This window comes from Rhopalosiphum padi, chromosome 1, assembly GCF_020882245.1.
Source record: "Rhopalosiphum padi isolate XX-2018 chromosome 1, ASM2088224v1, whole genome shotgun sequence".
NCBI classification, from domain to species: Eukaryota; Metazoa; Arthropoda; class Insecta; order Hemiptera; family Aphididae; genus Rhopalosiphum; species Rhopalosiphum padi.
The window spans coordinates 38,334,486-38,352,635 of record NC_083597.1 but is presented as its reverse complement, the minus strand read 5'-3'; the positions used below and the strand labels follow the sequence as shown (position 1 = coordinate 38,352,635).

Here is an 18,150-nt window from a genome sequence, read left to right as displayed (position 1 = left end):
ATGATCATTTATAATTTTTTTTTTTTTTATACATTTTAATAATTTTAAATCTATAGGAGAGACATTAGCATCCAGAGTAGCTGCGTCACAACTGGCAACACTTGGATGTCCTGAGCTTATTGCACGGACTAGAGAGGAATATCAAGACATCGCAATCAGACTAGGAACTGATAAGGAATAGTGAGTGTTTATTCTTAAATGTTATTTTGATAAATATTTTTATTCTTTTATAATGTTTATATAATTATTTTCTTTATAATAATTACTTTTTTCAGTTTGAAAACTATGAGAGCAGAAGTCTGGCGAGCACGGTCTGAAAGTCCATTGTTTAATTGTTCAATATACACAAATGGCCTAGAAAGGCTGTACAGAGCAATGTGGGATAAGAATCAAAAAGGGGAAAAGCCTGATCATATACTTTCTTTAGAAAATTATTAAACATTTTGTAAGTTTAAACATTTGAATTCAAATAATTTAATAAGTATTACTTTGTTGGAGTTATTATTTATAAATTGAATTGGTTGATGATTATTAATAAACTCATTAACGATGCGAGAAGTGGATTGACAGTTGATGATTAGAATGTTATTTTTATGAAATCTATTTGATTAATAAGTGTTTAAAATTTAATATGTGATAATATTTAACCAATAGTTTTTTTTGAATGAATATATTTTTATAATATTGAAGTATTTTTTAAATTAAAAAAAAATATCAATGATTTAAGTACAATGTTGATGCGAGAAGTGGATTGATTCCATGTGATTTAAATTGTAACCATATGAGATAAATAAGGTATCAGTCAATTAGGTATCGGTTTTTAGTTATTTAAAACTTATTTTTTTATAATGGTTGGATGTTTGCTCAATATATTAATGATTATTAAACAAAAAATACATTTCGATGCGAGAAGTGGCATGATTAACTGATGATTAAAATAATTGTATAATGAAATGTATTGAATAATAATATTCTAATATCCATAAACAAACGAAAATTTATGATTAAAAACTTACAGCGATGCAAGTAGTGGAATGATAATTCAAATGAATTAAAATTAAAATTATGAAATTTTGTTTGAGTAGAGAAAAATAAAAAAAGCCCCTCTTAATTTCAAAAAATTAAATATAAAATCTAAATTAATATTTCTATTTTAGTTAATAGTTAAACATTTTACTATTCACTTATATATTAAATGATTAATGTTAAAGTATGTATTAATATTACATTTTTAGTAATTAAAGATTAGCTATACTGTTTTAAGTTATACATAATTTATTATAATATTCAATACATTAATGATTATTAAACAAAAAATACATTTCGATGCGAGAAGTGGCATGATTAACTGTTGATTAAAATAATTGTATTATGAAATGTATTGAAAATTGAATAATAATATTCTAATATATATAATCAAAGGACAGTTTATGATTAAAAACTTACAGCGATGCAAGTAGTGGAATGATAATTCAAATGAATTAAAATAATATTTATGAAATCTGTTTATTGTCTAAGAAACATTTGTAAAATTTCAAAAAAACAAATAAACATTTTATTTCTTAGTAGATAATTAAATAATTAGGTACCATGATAGATATATGTCTTAAATGATGTTAAAGTTTTCATTAATATTCAATTATTGGCAATACAACTTGAGTATGAAGGAAGGAACCAATTATCAGGAAAGGATATACTATAATGTATTATGATTCAATTCATTAATGATTATTAAACAAAAAATACATTTCGATGCGAGAAGTGGCATGATTAACTGTTGATTAAAATAATTGTATTATGAAATGTAATGAATAATAATATTTTAATATACATAAACAAATGACAGTTTATGATTAAAAACTGACAGCGATGCAAGTAGTGGAATGATAATTCAAATGAATTAAAATAATATTTATGAAATCTGTTTATTGTCGTAGAAAAAATTTTAAAATTTCAAAAAAACAAATAAACATCTTATTTATTATTTCATTTTTAGCTGATAATTAAATAATTAGGTACCATGATAGATATATGTCTTAAATGATGTTAAAGTTTTCATTAATATTCAATTATTGGTTATACAACTTGAATATGGAGGAAGGAACCAATTATCAGGAAAGGATTAACTATAATGTATTATGATTCAATTCATTAATGATTATTAAACAAAAATACATTTCGATGCGAGAAGTGGCATGATTAACTGTTGATTAAAATAATTGTAATATGAAATGTATTGAATAATAATATTCTAATCTCCATAAACAAACGACAATTTATGATTAAAAACTTACAGCGATGCAAGTAGTGGAATGATAATTCAAATGAATTAAAATTAAAATTATGAAATCTGTTAGTACGAAGGAAAAATGTTATCTCAAACTTTATCTTAATTTTAGAAAAAAATGAAATAACTTAGTTATTATTTTTTATGTTATTCAATAGTTTAATAATAAACATTTTATTTTATTAATACTTAAAAGTGAATTTTTTAAGTCTATTAATACAAATATTTTGACAATTAAATAATGGATGTACTGTTTTATTGTGTTTAATGTGTTAATGATTATTAAAAACAAATCATTTCGATGCGAGAAGTGGAATGATAAATTTTTGATTAAAATAATTATATAATGAAACATATTGAATTATTATATAATATGTATTTTTAAGTCTAGATATTTTAATTAGATATTTGTTTAAAGTTTCATGTTTTGCTTGATAAAATTCATATTTGGAAATAGGTTTTGTGAAAAAAACTTAATAAATAATTATATTTTAATTTTTATATTGCATATTTTATGATTTAAAATGTATTTTACATTTGATTTAGTCTTTATTTTTCAATTTATTAATGATTTTATTAATATACATACTTCGATGCGAGAAGTGGAATGATTTATTTGTTTTTTGATTATAATCAATATGATGAAATAAATTGAATTATATAGTATTAAGTAATATGTAGATAATAATTTATTTTCAATAAAAAATACAATCAGTTGGATGAATGATAATTTAAATAAATTAAATATGAAATTATTTTTGTGTATAAATTAAACAACTATAATGTTTTATAATGCTAACCATTCATTGTGATATAACTCATATTATAACTACTATGAAATTAATAAAAACTATACTATTTTTGTTTCAGAAAGGAATATGTAAAATTTCATTAAAAATGCTCGAAATATCAACCCCCATTAGAAGATTTTTGTTCCATAGATCATAAATATTATATTAATCTCTTTCAACTTTTAAAAGTTGTAGTTTTCTTAATCATTTATATACAATCTGCGTATGTATAAAAATTGAAGAAAAATCGAAATGTTTTTCTTTTTTTGTATTCTTTTTTTTTTTGTCCGTGTATATAGTAGTACTTAAGTTGTGTTTTAACGAATATAAAATTAATCCTGATCCTGAATTGTTTTTTTGTCATATTTGTTTTTAGCCAAGCGGTATACACTATAATATATTATGTATGTGTATAATATTATATTATTCATAATCATAATAATGACTCTTACATAGCGATGTTTAATTGTAATTGTAAGTTTGTATAATATTACTATAATGATCATTGATATCCATATTATTAAACTAAATAGTAAAAATACTTGATACAGTGTTGAATTTCCATAAAATCATGTGGAGTTTACCTCGTTTGTGTTAAAATAAAGTGATTAACACACATAAAAATTAAAATTCAACTATTTTTTTTTTGTTTTATCAAAAGGACACATGTAGACCATTATGTATACCCAACAGATCTAAAAAGTGCAACCAATATTTACATATTATATTATTATGTAGGATAATACAATACGGTATTCGTATAGCGCGTGAATGAGTGAATTGTGTAACAATGTCTTATGGAAACGTTATAAAATATAAATTCATCTATGTGTAACTATACCTGTGTTTGAATAATGCTTATACACAATCACTGTGTAGCATCACGTATCAATCACAGGAAATGTCTCAACGGCATGACCATAATATAATAGTATCAAGTACATATGTCATAAATATATTATTTTGGTTATAAACTCACATGAAATAATAATTTTAAAAATGTCAATAAGAGGTGGACAAGTGGATGTTGCTCTGCCATACAATAAGTGTAGAGTAGTTGGTATATATAGTGGTCAGTAGGTCACTGTAATGGGTGTGTTAATTATAATTCATTTATACATCATTGTGTACAAAAACTGTTTAGAATGGAGACGGTCTGTCAGCCTAGATATTTTATATTACCTATAATTATGTTTACATTGTTATTAATAATTTATTTTACTTTTAGTGTTATGGTAGGTTGATTTGATTTTTATCGAAACATTGCCATATTATTAGATTATACATATTTAACTATTATAGACGTTTATATTGTTTATATAATTGTCTATTGTTTCAAAAGTATGAGTTAATATTGTCTTATCGTAGAATGGTGTGAATACGTCCGTGGTGTATAATTGTAGGTGTTAGCTTAAAGCTTAATATTAACCTAAACGTTGTGAAAATGTAATTTGTGTATAGTCATAAAACATGATAATAAACGCTTTGATCCACAAAAATAATACTTTTGAATCATAACATACTTAAAAATTGTATTCCATGTTTAAAATTATGTAAATTTAGTACAAATTTGAATTTCAAACCAATAAGAGGGACGTTCTACCCGCATGTGTTGTCTCTTATTATCTGTCTTACTTATGTTGATCATAGCAAATTTTCGTTCAGCAGACGAACGCTTGAAAAGCAGTTTTGAAAGATAGTGAAATGTACTCGCAAAATATTGAAATCAATGAATATATTGATTTAGAAATTACATTTAGAATATGGAAATTAAAAATTCCTAGTACTCTTCAAATAATTGGGAAAAACGGTTTTCAAATAATTTTTTATAAATTGTTTTGTTATCATTATCCGAAAATACTTGACATATTCAACGAAAAAATGTTTGTACTACCATTTTCTATACTCTGTTCAAGCTAAAAAATCATATTCGGTATATTTTAATTGCATTTATATTTATATTTCTTTATTCACATTTATTATTCAAAAAAATTCATAATAAATTACCATAATTCTAGTGGAATTAAAATAATATTTATTATTGTAATAATTTGAAAATGTTTTTGTATAACGAAAGTGGTTAGTATTTTTTGTTGTGCGACTATTTGATTATAATTATTTATTGACGTTTAAATAAAAGTGTATACATTTTATATAATGTGAACTAATGAACATAAATGCAATTTAAATTAGGAATTAACATAAATCTAATACTGATCGAATGGTTTTAGGGGAGGTAGGTATATACATTTTTTGTATGGTTAAACTTTTCTCATGTACCTATTTTGCCTATACAACACCCCGTGCAACTATTTTAGGTATATTATAATTATAATAGTAATAATAACGATCGAAGTATTATTATTTTTGTTTATTGCCACTTATTTGACGACAACAACGATGGGCGAATGTAAGTTCCTACACGAGACCAAGCAGGTAAACAATAAGATTTATATGTTAGTTCCTACACGATAAAATAAGGTACATATGTAAGTTCCTACACAGTAAAAAACAGGTACATGTGTAAGTTCCTACACAGTAAAAAACAGGTTCAAGTGTAAGTTCCTACACGGTAAAAAAAGGTACACGTGTAAGTTTCTACACTAAGTATATTATAAGTTATCAATCTAATATTAGTTATATCATATTATAATACTGTCATTCATTTTAACCCATTATTCTATATAATATATAATTCTTTATAATATTTAATAATTTTAATTATATAATAATAATTCGTCATTTATTGTAAAAAAAAAAGTAATATAAATAATGCATTCTATATAATATTTATTATTACTTATATTTTTTTTTACAATTATTATTATTTTTGAAATTATTAAATTAAATAAGATAAATTATTTTTTAGCTTATAAATTATATATTATATAGAATAAAGAATTAAAACGTATGACAGTATAAAAATATGATATAACTATTATTAGATTGATAACTTATAATATTCCTAGTGTAGGAACTTACACGTGTACTATTTTTACCGTTTAGGAACTTACACTTGTACCTGTTTTTTACTGTGTAGGAACTTACACATGTACCTGTTTTTTACTGTGTAGGAACTTACATATGTACCTTATTTTATCGTGTAGGAACTAACATATGTATCTTGTTTACATGCTAGGTCTCGTGTAGGAACTTACGATTCCCCAAACCAATAGCCACATAATAAAACATAATAGAAGTATTTATCTTCTCAAAAAGTCCGATTCGAAATACTGCGAAGAGCCGTCCTTGTACGTTGGTGCTTTCGCCCGACACGGATCCACCCGACCCACGTTTATGATGAACAAATCCGCGTCGTCTACAAGTTCACGGTCTTCAGACAATTTTTTTCGAGGCTGCTCGTCCCCAGGACGGGTGCCCTTGATCAGGTGGTCGACGAATGTGTTTTCCGGTTCGCTTTTTCTAAACGGACAATTAGCGACTGGACAATTCAGGTCGAACATGCACGGTTTTCTGCGAATAGTTTTTTTTGATCTCGACTGACTCCTACGCAACGGCTTTTTCATTGTCTCCATCTCTTTGTACAAAGCTTTTAGCTTTTCCATCATCGTCAAAATGCAGTTAGCCTGTCTCATTTCTTTGTCCCAATGCAGTTCTACATACGAAAATGTAATATATTATCTATTTAGATACAGTAGTTGATATACAAGGAGGGGACGGTGACAGTGATTTGTCCCCAAGTACAACATTTTACAATATTTCGAGGGTATTACGTCTCAATAACTTGTAGGTAAAAAAAAAATTAATAATAATAACACATCTCATATGATAAAATATTTTGAAAATAAAAGTATTCGTTTTTAACTTATATATAATGATGGGTCATGATTACCTTCCTTAGACTTTGGTCGGTTCTTTCTACAAGAAGCTTTGTGTTTGCATAATTTCTTCGGGGGCAACGGTTTTCTTTCGGGATAATTTACCGTCGACGGTTGCATGGGAACGGCTTTGTACTGATAATTGTTGCTGTCCGGAGCACGACTGAATTGAGTCACCACTAAATCCCCTTGCGAACTCAACCGGACGAAGAATTCTATGGTGCCCACAGGATTCGGACGACCCTTTTCGTACAACGGCAAGACCTGGTCGCACAAGGCACAACACACCACGGTTTTCATTTATGTACAATAATAACACAAGTATAAAAACATGTATAATAGGATCATTTCACTAGTTTTTTAAAATGTATTTTTTGTTACCCGTTTCAGTTTCCGTGACCTGTCAACCTGATTGGGGTTCAGTATAACATCAGTGAACGTCCGGTCAAACTCGAGATGCGTCTGTGCGACGTATCGCATTTGTTGTTCGCCGTCTACACGCCTATTCACGCTGATTTTCGCGCAAAAGTCACGGGCCGCCCGGCGAAGATCCGCGTTGTTGATCGGGAACAAGCATGACTTGCCGTTGGTCATCAATATCTCGCCACCGCCAACGTTACCATCAGCGCAAAAGCCACCCTCGCATACCACCAATTCAACCAGCCCTGGGAACCGGAAACACACGCACACCGGACACGTATTGTACATCTGGATTTGGTCCGTCAACGTCACGCGGTACACGATCAGCTCCAACATAAATATACTATTTCCGGTATCCGGCATGTTGTGATCGTTATGTAATGAAATTTGGTTGAGTTCTGCGGTCTCAATTCGCGTTACTAAATTTTGTTGAAATAAAATTTTTCAATTAACTATAAATTGTGTTTGTTTCAATAATCAAGATTTACGTCTTGGCAACCCACTCACTGTTTTACTCGTTGTTGACTTGACGACCTAAAATAAAGACTACACGGAGTCAAAATATTGCACTATATTTTGTTATTTTTGTTTTAAACTTATTAACTAAAATAACATAAACTAAATAATATTAAATAACCTATAGGGAATTTCCAATACCCATTCATGCCAACTATTAAAAATACCAGACTATTTGTTATTATTAAAATAATTTTTTGTTAATATAAATAAAAATAATTGTTTAAAATAATCATGTAGAATAATGCATATAATAATAATTTGACTCCGTGTAGTCTTTATTTTAGGTCGTCAAGTCAACAACGAGTAAAACAGTGAGTGGGTTGCCAAGACGTAAATCTTGATTATTGAAACAAACACAATTTATAGTTAATTGAAAAATTTTATTTCAACAAAATTTAGTAACGCGAATTGAGACCGCAGAACTCAACCAAATTTCATTACATAACGATCACAACATGCCGGATACCGGAAATAGTATATTTATGTTGGAGCTGATCGTGTACCGCGTGACGTTGACGGACCAAATCCAGATGTACAATACGTGTCCGGTGTGCGTGTGTTTCCGGTTCCCAGGGCTGGTTGAATTGGTGGTATGCGAGGGTGGCTTTTGCGCTGATGGTAACGTTGGCGGTGGCGAGATATTGATGACCAACGGCAAGTCATGCTTGTTCCCGATCAACAACGCGGATCTTCGCCGGGCGGCCCGTGACTTTTGCGCGAAAATCAGCGTGAATAGGCGTGTAGACGGCGAACAACAAATGCGATACGTCGCACAGACGCATCTCGAGTTTGACCGGACGTTCACTGATGTTATACTGAACCCCAATCAGGTTGACAGGTCACGGAAACTGAAACGGGTAACAAAAAATACATTTTAAAAAACTAGTGAAATGATCCTATTATACATGTTTTTATACTTGTGTTATTATTGTACATAAATGAAAACCGTGGTGTGTTGTGCCTTGTGCGACCAGGTCTTGCCGTTGTACGAAAAGGGTCGTCCGAATCCTGTGGGCACCATAGAATTCTTCGTCCGGTTGAGTTCGCAAGGGGATTTAGTGGTGACTCAATTCAGTCGTGCTCCGGACAGCAACAATTATCAGTACAAAGCCGTTCCCATGCAACCGTCGACGGTAAATTATCCCGAAAGAAAACCGTTGCCCCCGAAGAAATTATGCAAACACAAAGCTTCTTGTAGAAAGAACCGACCAAAGTCTAAGGAAGGTAATCATGACCCATCATTATATATAAGTTAAAAACGAATACTTTTATTTTCAAAATATTTTATCATATGAGATGTGTTATTATTATTAATTTTTTTTTTACCTACAAGTTATTGAGACGTAATACCCTCGAAATATTGTAAAATGTTGTACTTGGGGACAAATCACTGTCACCGTCCCCTCCTTGTATATCAACTACTGTATCTAAATAGATAATATATTACATTTTCGTATGTAGAACTGCATTGGGACAAAGAAATGAGACAGGCTAACTGCATTTTGACGATGATGGAAAAGCTAAAAGCTTTGTACAAAGAGATGGAGACAATGAAAAAGCCGTTGCGTAGGAGTCAGTCGAGATCAAAAAAAACTATTCGCAGAAAACCGTGCATGTTCGACCTGAATTGTCCAGTCGCTAATTGTCCGTTTAGAAAAAGCGAACCGGAAAACACATTCGTCGACCACCTGATCAAGGGCACCCGTCCTGGGGACGAGCAGCCTCGAAAAAAATTGTCTGAAGACCGTGAACTTGTAGACGACGCGGATTTGTTCATCATAAACGTGGGTCGGGTGGATCCGTGTCGGGCGAAAGCACCAACGTACAAGGACGGCTCTTCGCAGTATTTCGAATCGGACTTTTTGAGAAGATAAATACTTCTATTATGTTTTATTATGTGGCTATTGGTTTGGGGAATCGTAAGTTCCTACACGAGACCTAGCATGTAAACAAGATACATATGTTAGTTCCTACACGATAAAATAAGGTACATATGTAAGTTCCTACACAGTAAAAAACAGGTACATGTGTAAGTTCCTACACAGTAAAAAACAGGTACAAGTGTAAGTTCCTAAACGGTAAAAATAGTACACGTGTAAGTTCCTACACTAGGAATATTATAAGTTATCAATCTAATAATAGTTATATCATATTTTTATACTGTCATACGTTTTAATTCTTTATTCTATATAATATATAATTTATAAGCTAAAAAATAATTTATCTTATTTAATTTAATAATTTTAAAAATAATAATAATTGTAAAAAAAAATATAAGTAATAATAAATATTATATAGAATGCATTATTTATATTACTTTTTTTTTTACAATAAATGACGAATTATTATTATATAATTAAAATTATTAAATATTATAAAGAATTATATATTATATAGAATAATGGGTTAAAATGAATGACAGTATTATAATATGATATAACTAATATTAGATTGATAACTTATAATATACTTAGTGTAGAAACTTACACGTGTACCTTTTTTTACCGTGTAGGAACTTACACTTGAACCTGTTTTTTACTGTGTAGGAACTTACACATGTACCTGTTTTTTACTGTGTAGGAACTTACATATGTACCTTATTTTATCGTGTAGGAACTAACATATAAATCTTATTGTTTACCTGCTTGGTCTCGTGTAGGAACTTACATTCGCCCATCGTTGTTGTCGTCAAATAAGTGGCAATAAACAAAAATAATAATACTTCGATCGTTATTATTACTATTATAATTATAATATACCTAAAATAGTTGCACGGGGTGTTGTATAGGCAAAATAGGTACATGAGAAAAGTTTAACCATACAAAAAATGTATATACCTACCTCCCCTAAAACCATTCGATCAGTATTAGATTTATGTTAATTCCTAATTTAAATTGCATTTATGTTCATTAGTTCACATTATATAAAATGCATACACTTTTATTTAAACGTCAATAAATAATTATAATCAAATAGTCGCACAACAAAAAATACTAACCACTTTCGTTATACAAAAACATTTTCAAATTATTACAATAATAAATATTATTTTAATTCCACTATAATTATGGTAATTTATTATGAATTTTTTTGAATAATAAATGTGAATAAAGAAATATAAATATAAATGCAATTAAAAACACAAACTTTTTTGAAGGGTAACAAGAACTACTTCCAAATGGTGTAATTTGGGTAATGCTAATTAATGGTTCTAACTTTTTTAAGATAGTGAAATTGTTCTAGAGGAATTATCTTAAGTGTAATACAGTAGCAAAATGTTTTTATGGGAATTTACTATTCAATTTTTTAGGAGTTCCATGTGCTTACATCATACAAAGTATATATTATTCAGTACAATAATTTTAGTAACAATTTGCGACGACCAGTTTTCTTCACTCTGAGGTCAAGCAACATCCGTTTGTTTTTATTCTCTCCACTGACGCAAGGATTTATGTCTACCATGCAGTTAAGTCACGCCCATGCGTATTAATCAGCCACTGAATATGTTTTTTTAGCTTGAACAGAGTATAGGAAATGCTAGTATAAACATTTTTTCGTTGAAGATGTCAAGTATCTTCGAATAATGATAACAAAACAATTTATAAAATTTTTTTGAAAACCGTTTTTCCCAATTATTTGAAGAGTTCTAGGAATTTTTAATTTCCATATTCTAAATGTAAGTTCTAAATCAATATATTCATTGATTTCAATATTTTGCGAGTACATTTCACTATCTTTCAAAACTACTTTTCAATCCGCATTCACTGCTATTTTTGATTTCAAGTGCGCATAAGTGCATGCACATATTTTCATGGTTTCTTTAGTATACCGAATTGAGAACTCTATTTATATTGTGGTGTATTTTAGGGTAGTAATATTTACTGTGATTTATATACTTAGATAATATTATCATTACTTAAAAATTTAAATCTTTATTTTACGTTATCACAATCCACGGTAGAAAATCGCACGTGAAATTCTTATTTTCGTTAAAAATTTTATCAATCAAATTCTTCTAGCACCCACTACTTCAGATTACAGAATCTAAATAATTAATAATTGAAAATATAAAATAAAACTAAAATGGCAATACATATTGAAAAAAAAAATAATTATATTCAATAGAGGAAATTATTTTGATTCAAATTCGGTGTTTGACCGCTCTATTAGGGTATGTGGTACTTTAAAGTTTTTGAAGAAAATATTGGAGAGAACGCTTTTTAAACGCGGTCAAAAATAGCGGTACTGTGCTCCCCTTCCTTTTCTCATTTAGTCTCCCATTATACACCGTGTCAGCTTAATATAACATTTACCACTCTGTCTATCCGACAAAGTCTTTGTCTCTGTCTTTCGCACACGCATACACACACACACACACACACACACACACACACACACTGAGTTAGCTGTGCATATATTTTTATGTACAGAGTCGTCGAACTTGGTGGGCGGCGGGTGACGAGGGTATACGGAGAGCGCCAAGGAAGTCCGGCAGCTTCGCGCGCGTCGTTTATTGATCCTGTCACGAGCGCCCGTCGAAGGTCACAGCGCATGAACCGCCCGCGCGCTCTCCATCGAGTGTGTGTACAACCATATGTACACATAGTAGCTATATATATACATATATATAATATTACGTTTTACACGCAGCCTGTAATATATACAGTACGCATCATATATATATATATAATACACATGCGATATAGTGTTGTATATATTCATATATATATAACATGTTATAATGCATATATATTGTATATATATATATACTAGTGTCGAGGATATACTATGTAATATTGGTATACGCACGCGATATTATATTATGTGGGAATCGTGCGCAGGATTTGCGTCGTACACTACTCGTATAATATAGTTCGTCGCCTGCAAGCTTCGCCTTCATCGCGACCCCGTACTTTTCACTTTTATACAACACGCTGCAATGTACGCACGCATTATTAGTAATGACATTTGAATAATATGATATGTTCGTTGTCAAACGGACTTGTGTAGGTATCCATGGTGAGATGTCCGAACACTGTTGATGGACTGCAAATGTCCAATACTAAATGATAATTGATAAAAATAATATAGATAACATACATGGTCTAGGTGCCTAACAATGTGTTTTATTAGTACTTATACTCCCGCATAGACTATAGGAGATAGAAAATTTATATATTTCAAAAAAAGTGGATAATACGCGGTTATTAAACAATTAATTTAAATTTATTTGATTTCTCCGATTACTTTACAGAGTACTGGGAAATTTGACCACTCAAAATGCAATAATTTAGATTAAATTTGTTTAGGAAAATCTCTCTCGAAGTTACGATGCATTTTTTCTAATTGAAAAAACGTATATCATTGTATATAACACAATACGTTTTTGGTTCAAAATCTAAAAAAATCTATCTACTCGTGTCTATCTATCGATGGTAGGTAGGTATTATTTTTCTTATCTTTCTAATAACGTGAAAACTTTATTGTCTTTACTTATTTGTATTATTAATTGTAGTTTGAATTGGTAGATACATCAAAATAAATTTGTAAGATATTTTTTCATACAAAAAAAAAAATAATAAACATAGGTAGAAAAATGAAAATACTCTAACGATTTGAGAGTGCTATATTTGAAGGGGGAGTGGGGATTTGTAGCTTATTTCCGCTTGTGACTACGTGGTTTTTTTGCTCACGTCATTATTATTATTGACCGTGAGGCGTGAATTGCGCAGTTATCCGTAGTTCGTTATACCTTTCCTTACCTTTATAATATCCCATCGTCGTCGTCGACGTATTTTAAATGGGATACCCGCGGTCGGAGGGAAGAAATGCGTACTGCCGCCAATTAGCCGAGAGTCCAATTATAAGTTTTCGGTGCTCGCGAAGATAGAATAATAAAATAATATAATATAATGACTTTCTCGTTGAGCGGTCATCCGACGCGGCATAATCGCTTCCCCACAGTACCGAACATATCTAAAATATAATATTATTATTATATTACTGTAGCACAATACAGGTACTTTTATACTTATCGTCTATTCGTATGGTGACCACACGGAATCGAATAACGCGTATACGGAACAAATTCACTTAATTTGCCACGCGTGAACGATACCAAAACGCAAAACGAAAAAAATAATTCACTGAAATGATAAGTTTTAACGTTCGTTATTATATAGCCTTCCGAAGTTTACGATTTTCCGTTTTTACGCGTGCGCTACACGCTCGTCGGATTTACCGCGGGTTTTTGACGTATTTTTATTGTTATTATTATATAAATTTATCCGTCTCTGCGGCGGTACAGGTATAATTTTTGCGATTGTAATCGGCTAGACGACAGGTAACCCGCTATAATGAGCGTGTTGTAACCTTTTGCCAGTTATAAGATATGACTCGGCAGTACAAGAGCATATTATACGGTTTTCGGACGCTTTTATAACGATGTACGCGCAATCCGGAAGACGACACATCAATTAGGCGCATATATACTAATGTCCTATATAATATAATAACACGAAACGCGTGTTGTTAGCTCGGACACGTGTGTGAGCCGACGACCAATCGTGTGTTCGGAGTGAACTGCGTATAGTTGGGGCGAGAAACCGACTCAACTCGTAATATTTATTATTAGCCGTAAGACGTTATATTTATTTCACATATATTATAGCTAGGTATATATATATATATATATTATATTATATAGGTACTTACCGTGCGTCGTGTCTCCGGGGACAGAATTACCGTGATTATTCGCATCCCCGCGGAGCTATATATCGTGGTCATCAAATGTTGTATTATTATGTTATATAATCGTAACGGGACTACGAGAGCCGTTATTATACGTTATTATTATTATTATTATTGAATTTCGATAAAAAAAGAGATATGATTGTGTTGCAGTATAATATTATAATCACGGTTCTAACCACGACCGCGAAATAGGTGTAATAGGTGCCAGGTGGATATAGGCGGTATGTATACGCAGGCATGATTTAAACAATAGATCGGCCTTACCGAGCGTTTCCCAATGATAATGTCGCGGTATTATACCTACGTATGTATTTTCTATACCGCGAACAAGTGGTTAATTTTCCTTTTTCAAAAAAATAGTATATTATGCACATTGATTTTTGTGGTAAATTTTAAATTAATATGTTTGACTCATTATAGTGTTCGAACACTGTCAGTTGTTATTACTTATATATATTACTATAATAATAATGACGATGATTTGTAGATGGTGATAGATTAAAACGGGTTATTCATCGCGATTGCTACTGGTATATGTGTTAGGTATCGATGACTGTGAAAAAATATACATATTTCATATACTTTAAAACACGATATATAATATTATGAGTTTTACACCCGGTATTTCAGACGTTGAATATAATATAAATATATGTCGCATCCACTTGATGAAATTGTGTATTTCACGAAAAGTTTTAAGTTACTCAGTTTATGAGACCGAAACCATATTTTCCACTTGACGAAATATTTGAAAATTATAGATATATTTTCATGAAATAGATACTAAAATTTTATACCGTGCAGTTTTCTCATCGTGGCCATTTGACATCCAATAGGTGAAACAAAATATTTGGTCTTTATAGTAGATATTATTTTGAAAAATTTGGAATATACTAATATTGCAATCATTTAATTATTATTATTACTTATTAAAAAAAAAAAAAAAAAATTATAGTAGACAGTGGTATATGGTAAGGTATATAATAGTTAATATTTGTTGTAATGTTTTTTGTTTTATTTCTATACCTAAACCTTTGATATAATTTACCTATATCTATTCTAGTGTGTATTTCACTTCAGTAAAATGCGATTAGTCACAAATTGTATAGTATTGTCAAGTAAAACAAATGAAGTAACGTATTATAGACAAGTGGGGTAGACAAGTCCAGAAGTAAAATTAAATATAATAGTCGTTGCCATGATTCAAGTACTTATTTGAAAAAATAAATATTTAAATTAAAAAATAAAAAATAAAAATACTAAGCGCCTAACTAACCTCCGTGTATAGTTTAAAAATAATTCTTAATACTTAAATGTTTAATTAAAATAGTAACATATTCTAAATTTTTCAAAATAAAATCTATAATAATAAAGACTAAATATCACTAAGTGTATGAAAAAAATCACACGATATCAAATTTTAGTGTTTATTTCGTGAAAATATATCTACAGTTTTCAAATATTTTATCAAGTGGAAAATAGTTTCCACTTCATGCACTGCATAACTGTTCGTGAAATGCACAGTTTCATCAAGTGGATGCGACATATATATTATATTTAGCGTCTAAAATTATGAATGTAAAGCTTATATATTAAAAAATAAATATTGTACTGACATTTAGGTATATTATGCCTCTAACCACTGATACCACATATACCTACCAGTATAGTTATCGCAGCATATATTTATATATGTTACTGGAAATATTTATAATATTTTAATCATTTATAGACATATAGTATACCAATGACTACATTTAATACGACAATAGAGTTTAAGGGCAATAAAAAAAAAAATTGAACACTAATTTTAGTACCTATTTATTATCTATATTATATAATATAGTAAAACATACTTATAGTCTAAGTGTTATATATTATATTACCTGTTGGCATTTATTTAAACTACCCACATTAATTATCAAGGAAAAGCACTTAAGTAACCACCGGCTAAAAATGTTTTTCATGGTAAATATTTTTCAAAAAGTAAACATTTTTAAAGAGGTGTTACACAAGCATGGACTTTTACTAATTTATACCTAAAAAATACCTACAGCATGATCATTCACTAGCTATTAATAAAAATACAGTTTTATATTTTTTTTCTTTGCCCGAAACAATTTTAAAACACAATTGCCTTTCAATCAAAATAACAAATGTATTCCCAATAAGATGGGCTAATTTATTTATTGTATAATAGAATGGGGCGTAGCCTATATAAAGTACAGAATACTATTGTTTACATAAAATGTATCATTACGTATATGATTAATTATTACAAATTTACAACACATGAAATATAGACTATAAGAATAACGTAATATATTTATCTGTCAAAAGTTACTTAAAAATTGTATACTAGTAAACAATTATAAATTGTGATTTTATTATTGCATTTTTTGTCAGAGAAAAAGGCCTGATATTTTGTATTGTATAACTTAAAGTTAATGAATAATTTGCATGCATAATATGTTCAAAGTTCATATTTTAATTCAAATTTGGTAGTTTTTTTTTTTTTTTCATTTTTCACATTGCAGATTGGTGTTTTGTTGTGAGAACAAAATATGTACGCATTTTCAGTTTAATATCTTCAATCATATTATATTGATATTGAACATCATATTAATACGCTGACTATATGGTTATGAATTTTAAGTAAATTTACCAAATAAAGGAATAGTCAATAGAGGTACATTTAATATCATATTATATAAATACAATGGATGTCATATTGATGTTGATATAACTATATATATATATACATATATATATTGAATGAAAAGTATCAGGTTTGCCCTACACCGTATTTGTCGTCGTTCTCCAAATATGACGAACCTTTATATTTTATTGAAAGAATAAATTGTCGTTTATTAAAAAGTGCGCTTGTTTGTTTGATGTATATAAACTACTTTTTTATTACACATATTAATATTTTTACGCAGGAACGAATAAACAAAATATGGTAAACAATAATATTAAGCAAATAGTAAATACCGGAGTCTATACTTCGCATGTTTGCGAAGAGAATCACGGCGAGAGTGAGTTGTAGGAAAACTCATTATATAATATAATATAATATATAAACAGTCGTCTCCGCCGTGAATAATGTCCATCGTGATTTTGAATATTATTGATAATATTATTGTGTGTTTATGCTGTATATATATATAACCATCATGGTATTATATATTATTCATTGAAGTCGTCGTAATCGTGTTTTATATTATACACATTGCATTAGATATTCCGTCCGCGTGAAATACGAGTAACAGTATAGCCGCAGTATCTGTACACACACACACACACACACACACACACACACACACACACACACCAAACAACGCCTGACTACAGTCTCACCGGGTCTTCACGTATTATATACTAATAAACCTCTAGTCGTACTAACTTTTATCCGTATTGCACCCGCGCGTCCGACAAATCGAAAACGAAATATCAAATAAGTACCTACGCGTCATTATAGCTTCCTGCTTCCCACTCGCATTTTCGATTGAACAGTTCCACACACACACACACATTACAC

At 29.7% G+C, this 18,150-nt stretch overlaps 3 protein-coding genes across 5 annotated transcripts in view; 2 read left to right on the top strand and 1 right to left on the bottom strand.

Annotated features, from left to right (window-relative positions):
* The window catches only part of LOC132917464 (UDP-N-acetylglucosamine--peptide N-acetylglucosaminyltransferase 110 kDa subunit), a 29,097-nt gene extending 25,670 nt beyond the window's left edge, over positions 1-3,427 (top strand). For all 3 annotated transcript variants that reach the window (XM_060978212.1, XM_060978213.1, XM_060978214.1), the window contains 3 exons: positions 57-180; positions 276-445; positions 3,158-3,427. In XM_060978212.1, the coding sequence (XP_060834195.1) occupies positions 57-180; positions 276-438 (287 nt within the window). In that variant the 3' untranslated portion in view covers positions 439-445; positions 3,158-3,427. The remainder of the gene's footprint in view (positions 1-56; positions 181-275; positions 446-3,157) is intronic.
* Positions 3,428-6,087: 2,660 nt separating this feature from the next.
* LOC132932047 (uncharacterized) lies at positions 6,088-7,953 on the bottom strand. The gene is made up of 3 exons (XM_060998235.1): positions 7,299-7,953; positions 6,932-7,181; positions 6,088-6,694 (listed from the first exon to the last, which is right to left on the bottom strand). Exons 1-3 carry the CDS (start codon positions 7,698-7,700, stop codon positions 6,282-6,284), a joined length of 1,065 nt encoding a protein of 354 aa, XP_060854218.1. The 5' UTR covers positions 7,701-7,953; the 3' UTR covers positions 6,088-6,281.
* A 195-nt stretch (positions 7,954-8,148) lies between these two features.
* On the top strand, positions 8,149-10,154 carry LOC132918497 (uncharacterized). Its single transcript, XM_060979750.1, has 3 exons — positions 8,149-8,713; positions 8,831-9,080; positions 9,318-10,154. Exons 1-3 carry the CDS (start codon positions 8,312-8,314, stop codon positions 9,728-9,730), a joined length of 1,065 nt encoding a protein of 354 aa, XP_060835733.1. The 5' UTR covers positions 8,149-8,311; the 3' UTR covers positions 9,731-10,154.
* The last annotated feature ends 7,996 nt before the right edge of the window (positions 10,155-18,150 follow it).

Excerpts from the sequence above, each read along its gene's own strand:
- LOC132932047 (XM_060998235.1), bottom strand. The coding sequence starts at position 7,700 with ATGCCGGATACCGGAAATAGTATATTTATGTTGGAGCTGATCGTGTAC. Across the intron at positions 7,182-7,298 it reads GGTCACGGAAACTGAAACGG|GTCTTGCCGTTGTACGAAAA; the intron begins GTAACAAAAAAT and ends TTGTGCGACCAG. Across the intron at positions 6,695-6,931 it reads CCGACCAAAGTCTAAGGAAG|AACTGCATTGGGACAAAGAA; the intron begins GTAATCATGACC and ends TTTCGTATGTAG.
- LOC132918497 (XM_060979750.1), top strand. The coding sequence starts at position 8,312 with ATGCCGGATACCGGAAATAGTATATTTATGTTGGAGCTGATCGTGTAC. Across the intron at positions 8,714-8,830 it reads GGTCACGGAAACTGAAACGG|GTCTTGCCGTTGTACGAAAA; the intron begins GTAACAAAAAAT and ends TTGTGCGACCAG. Across the intron at positions 9,081-9,317 it reads CCGACCAAAGTCTAAGGAAG|AACTGCATTGGGACAAAGAA; the intron begins GTAATCATGACC and ends TTTCGTATGTAG.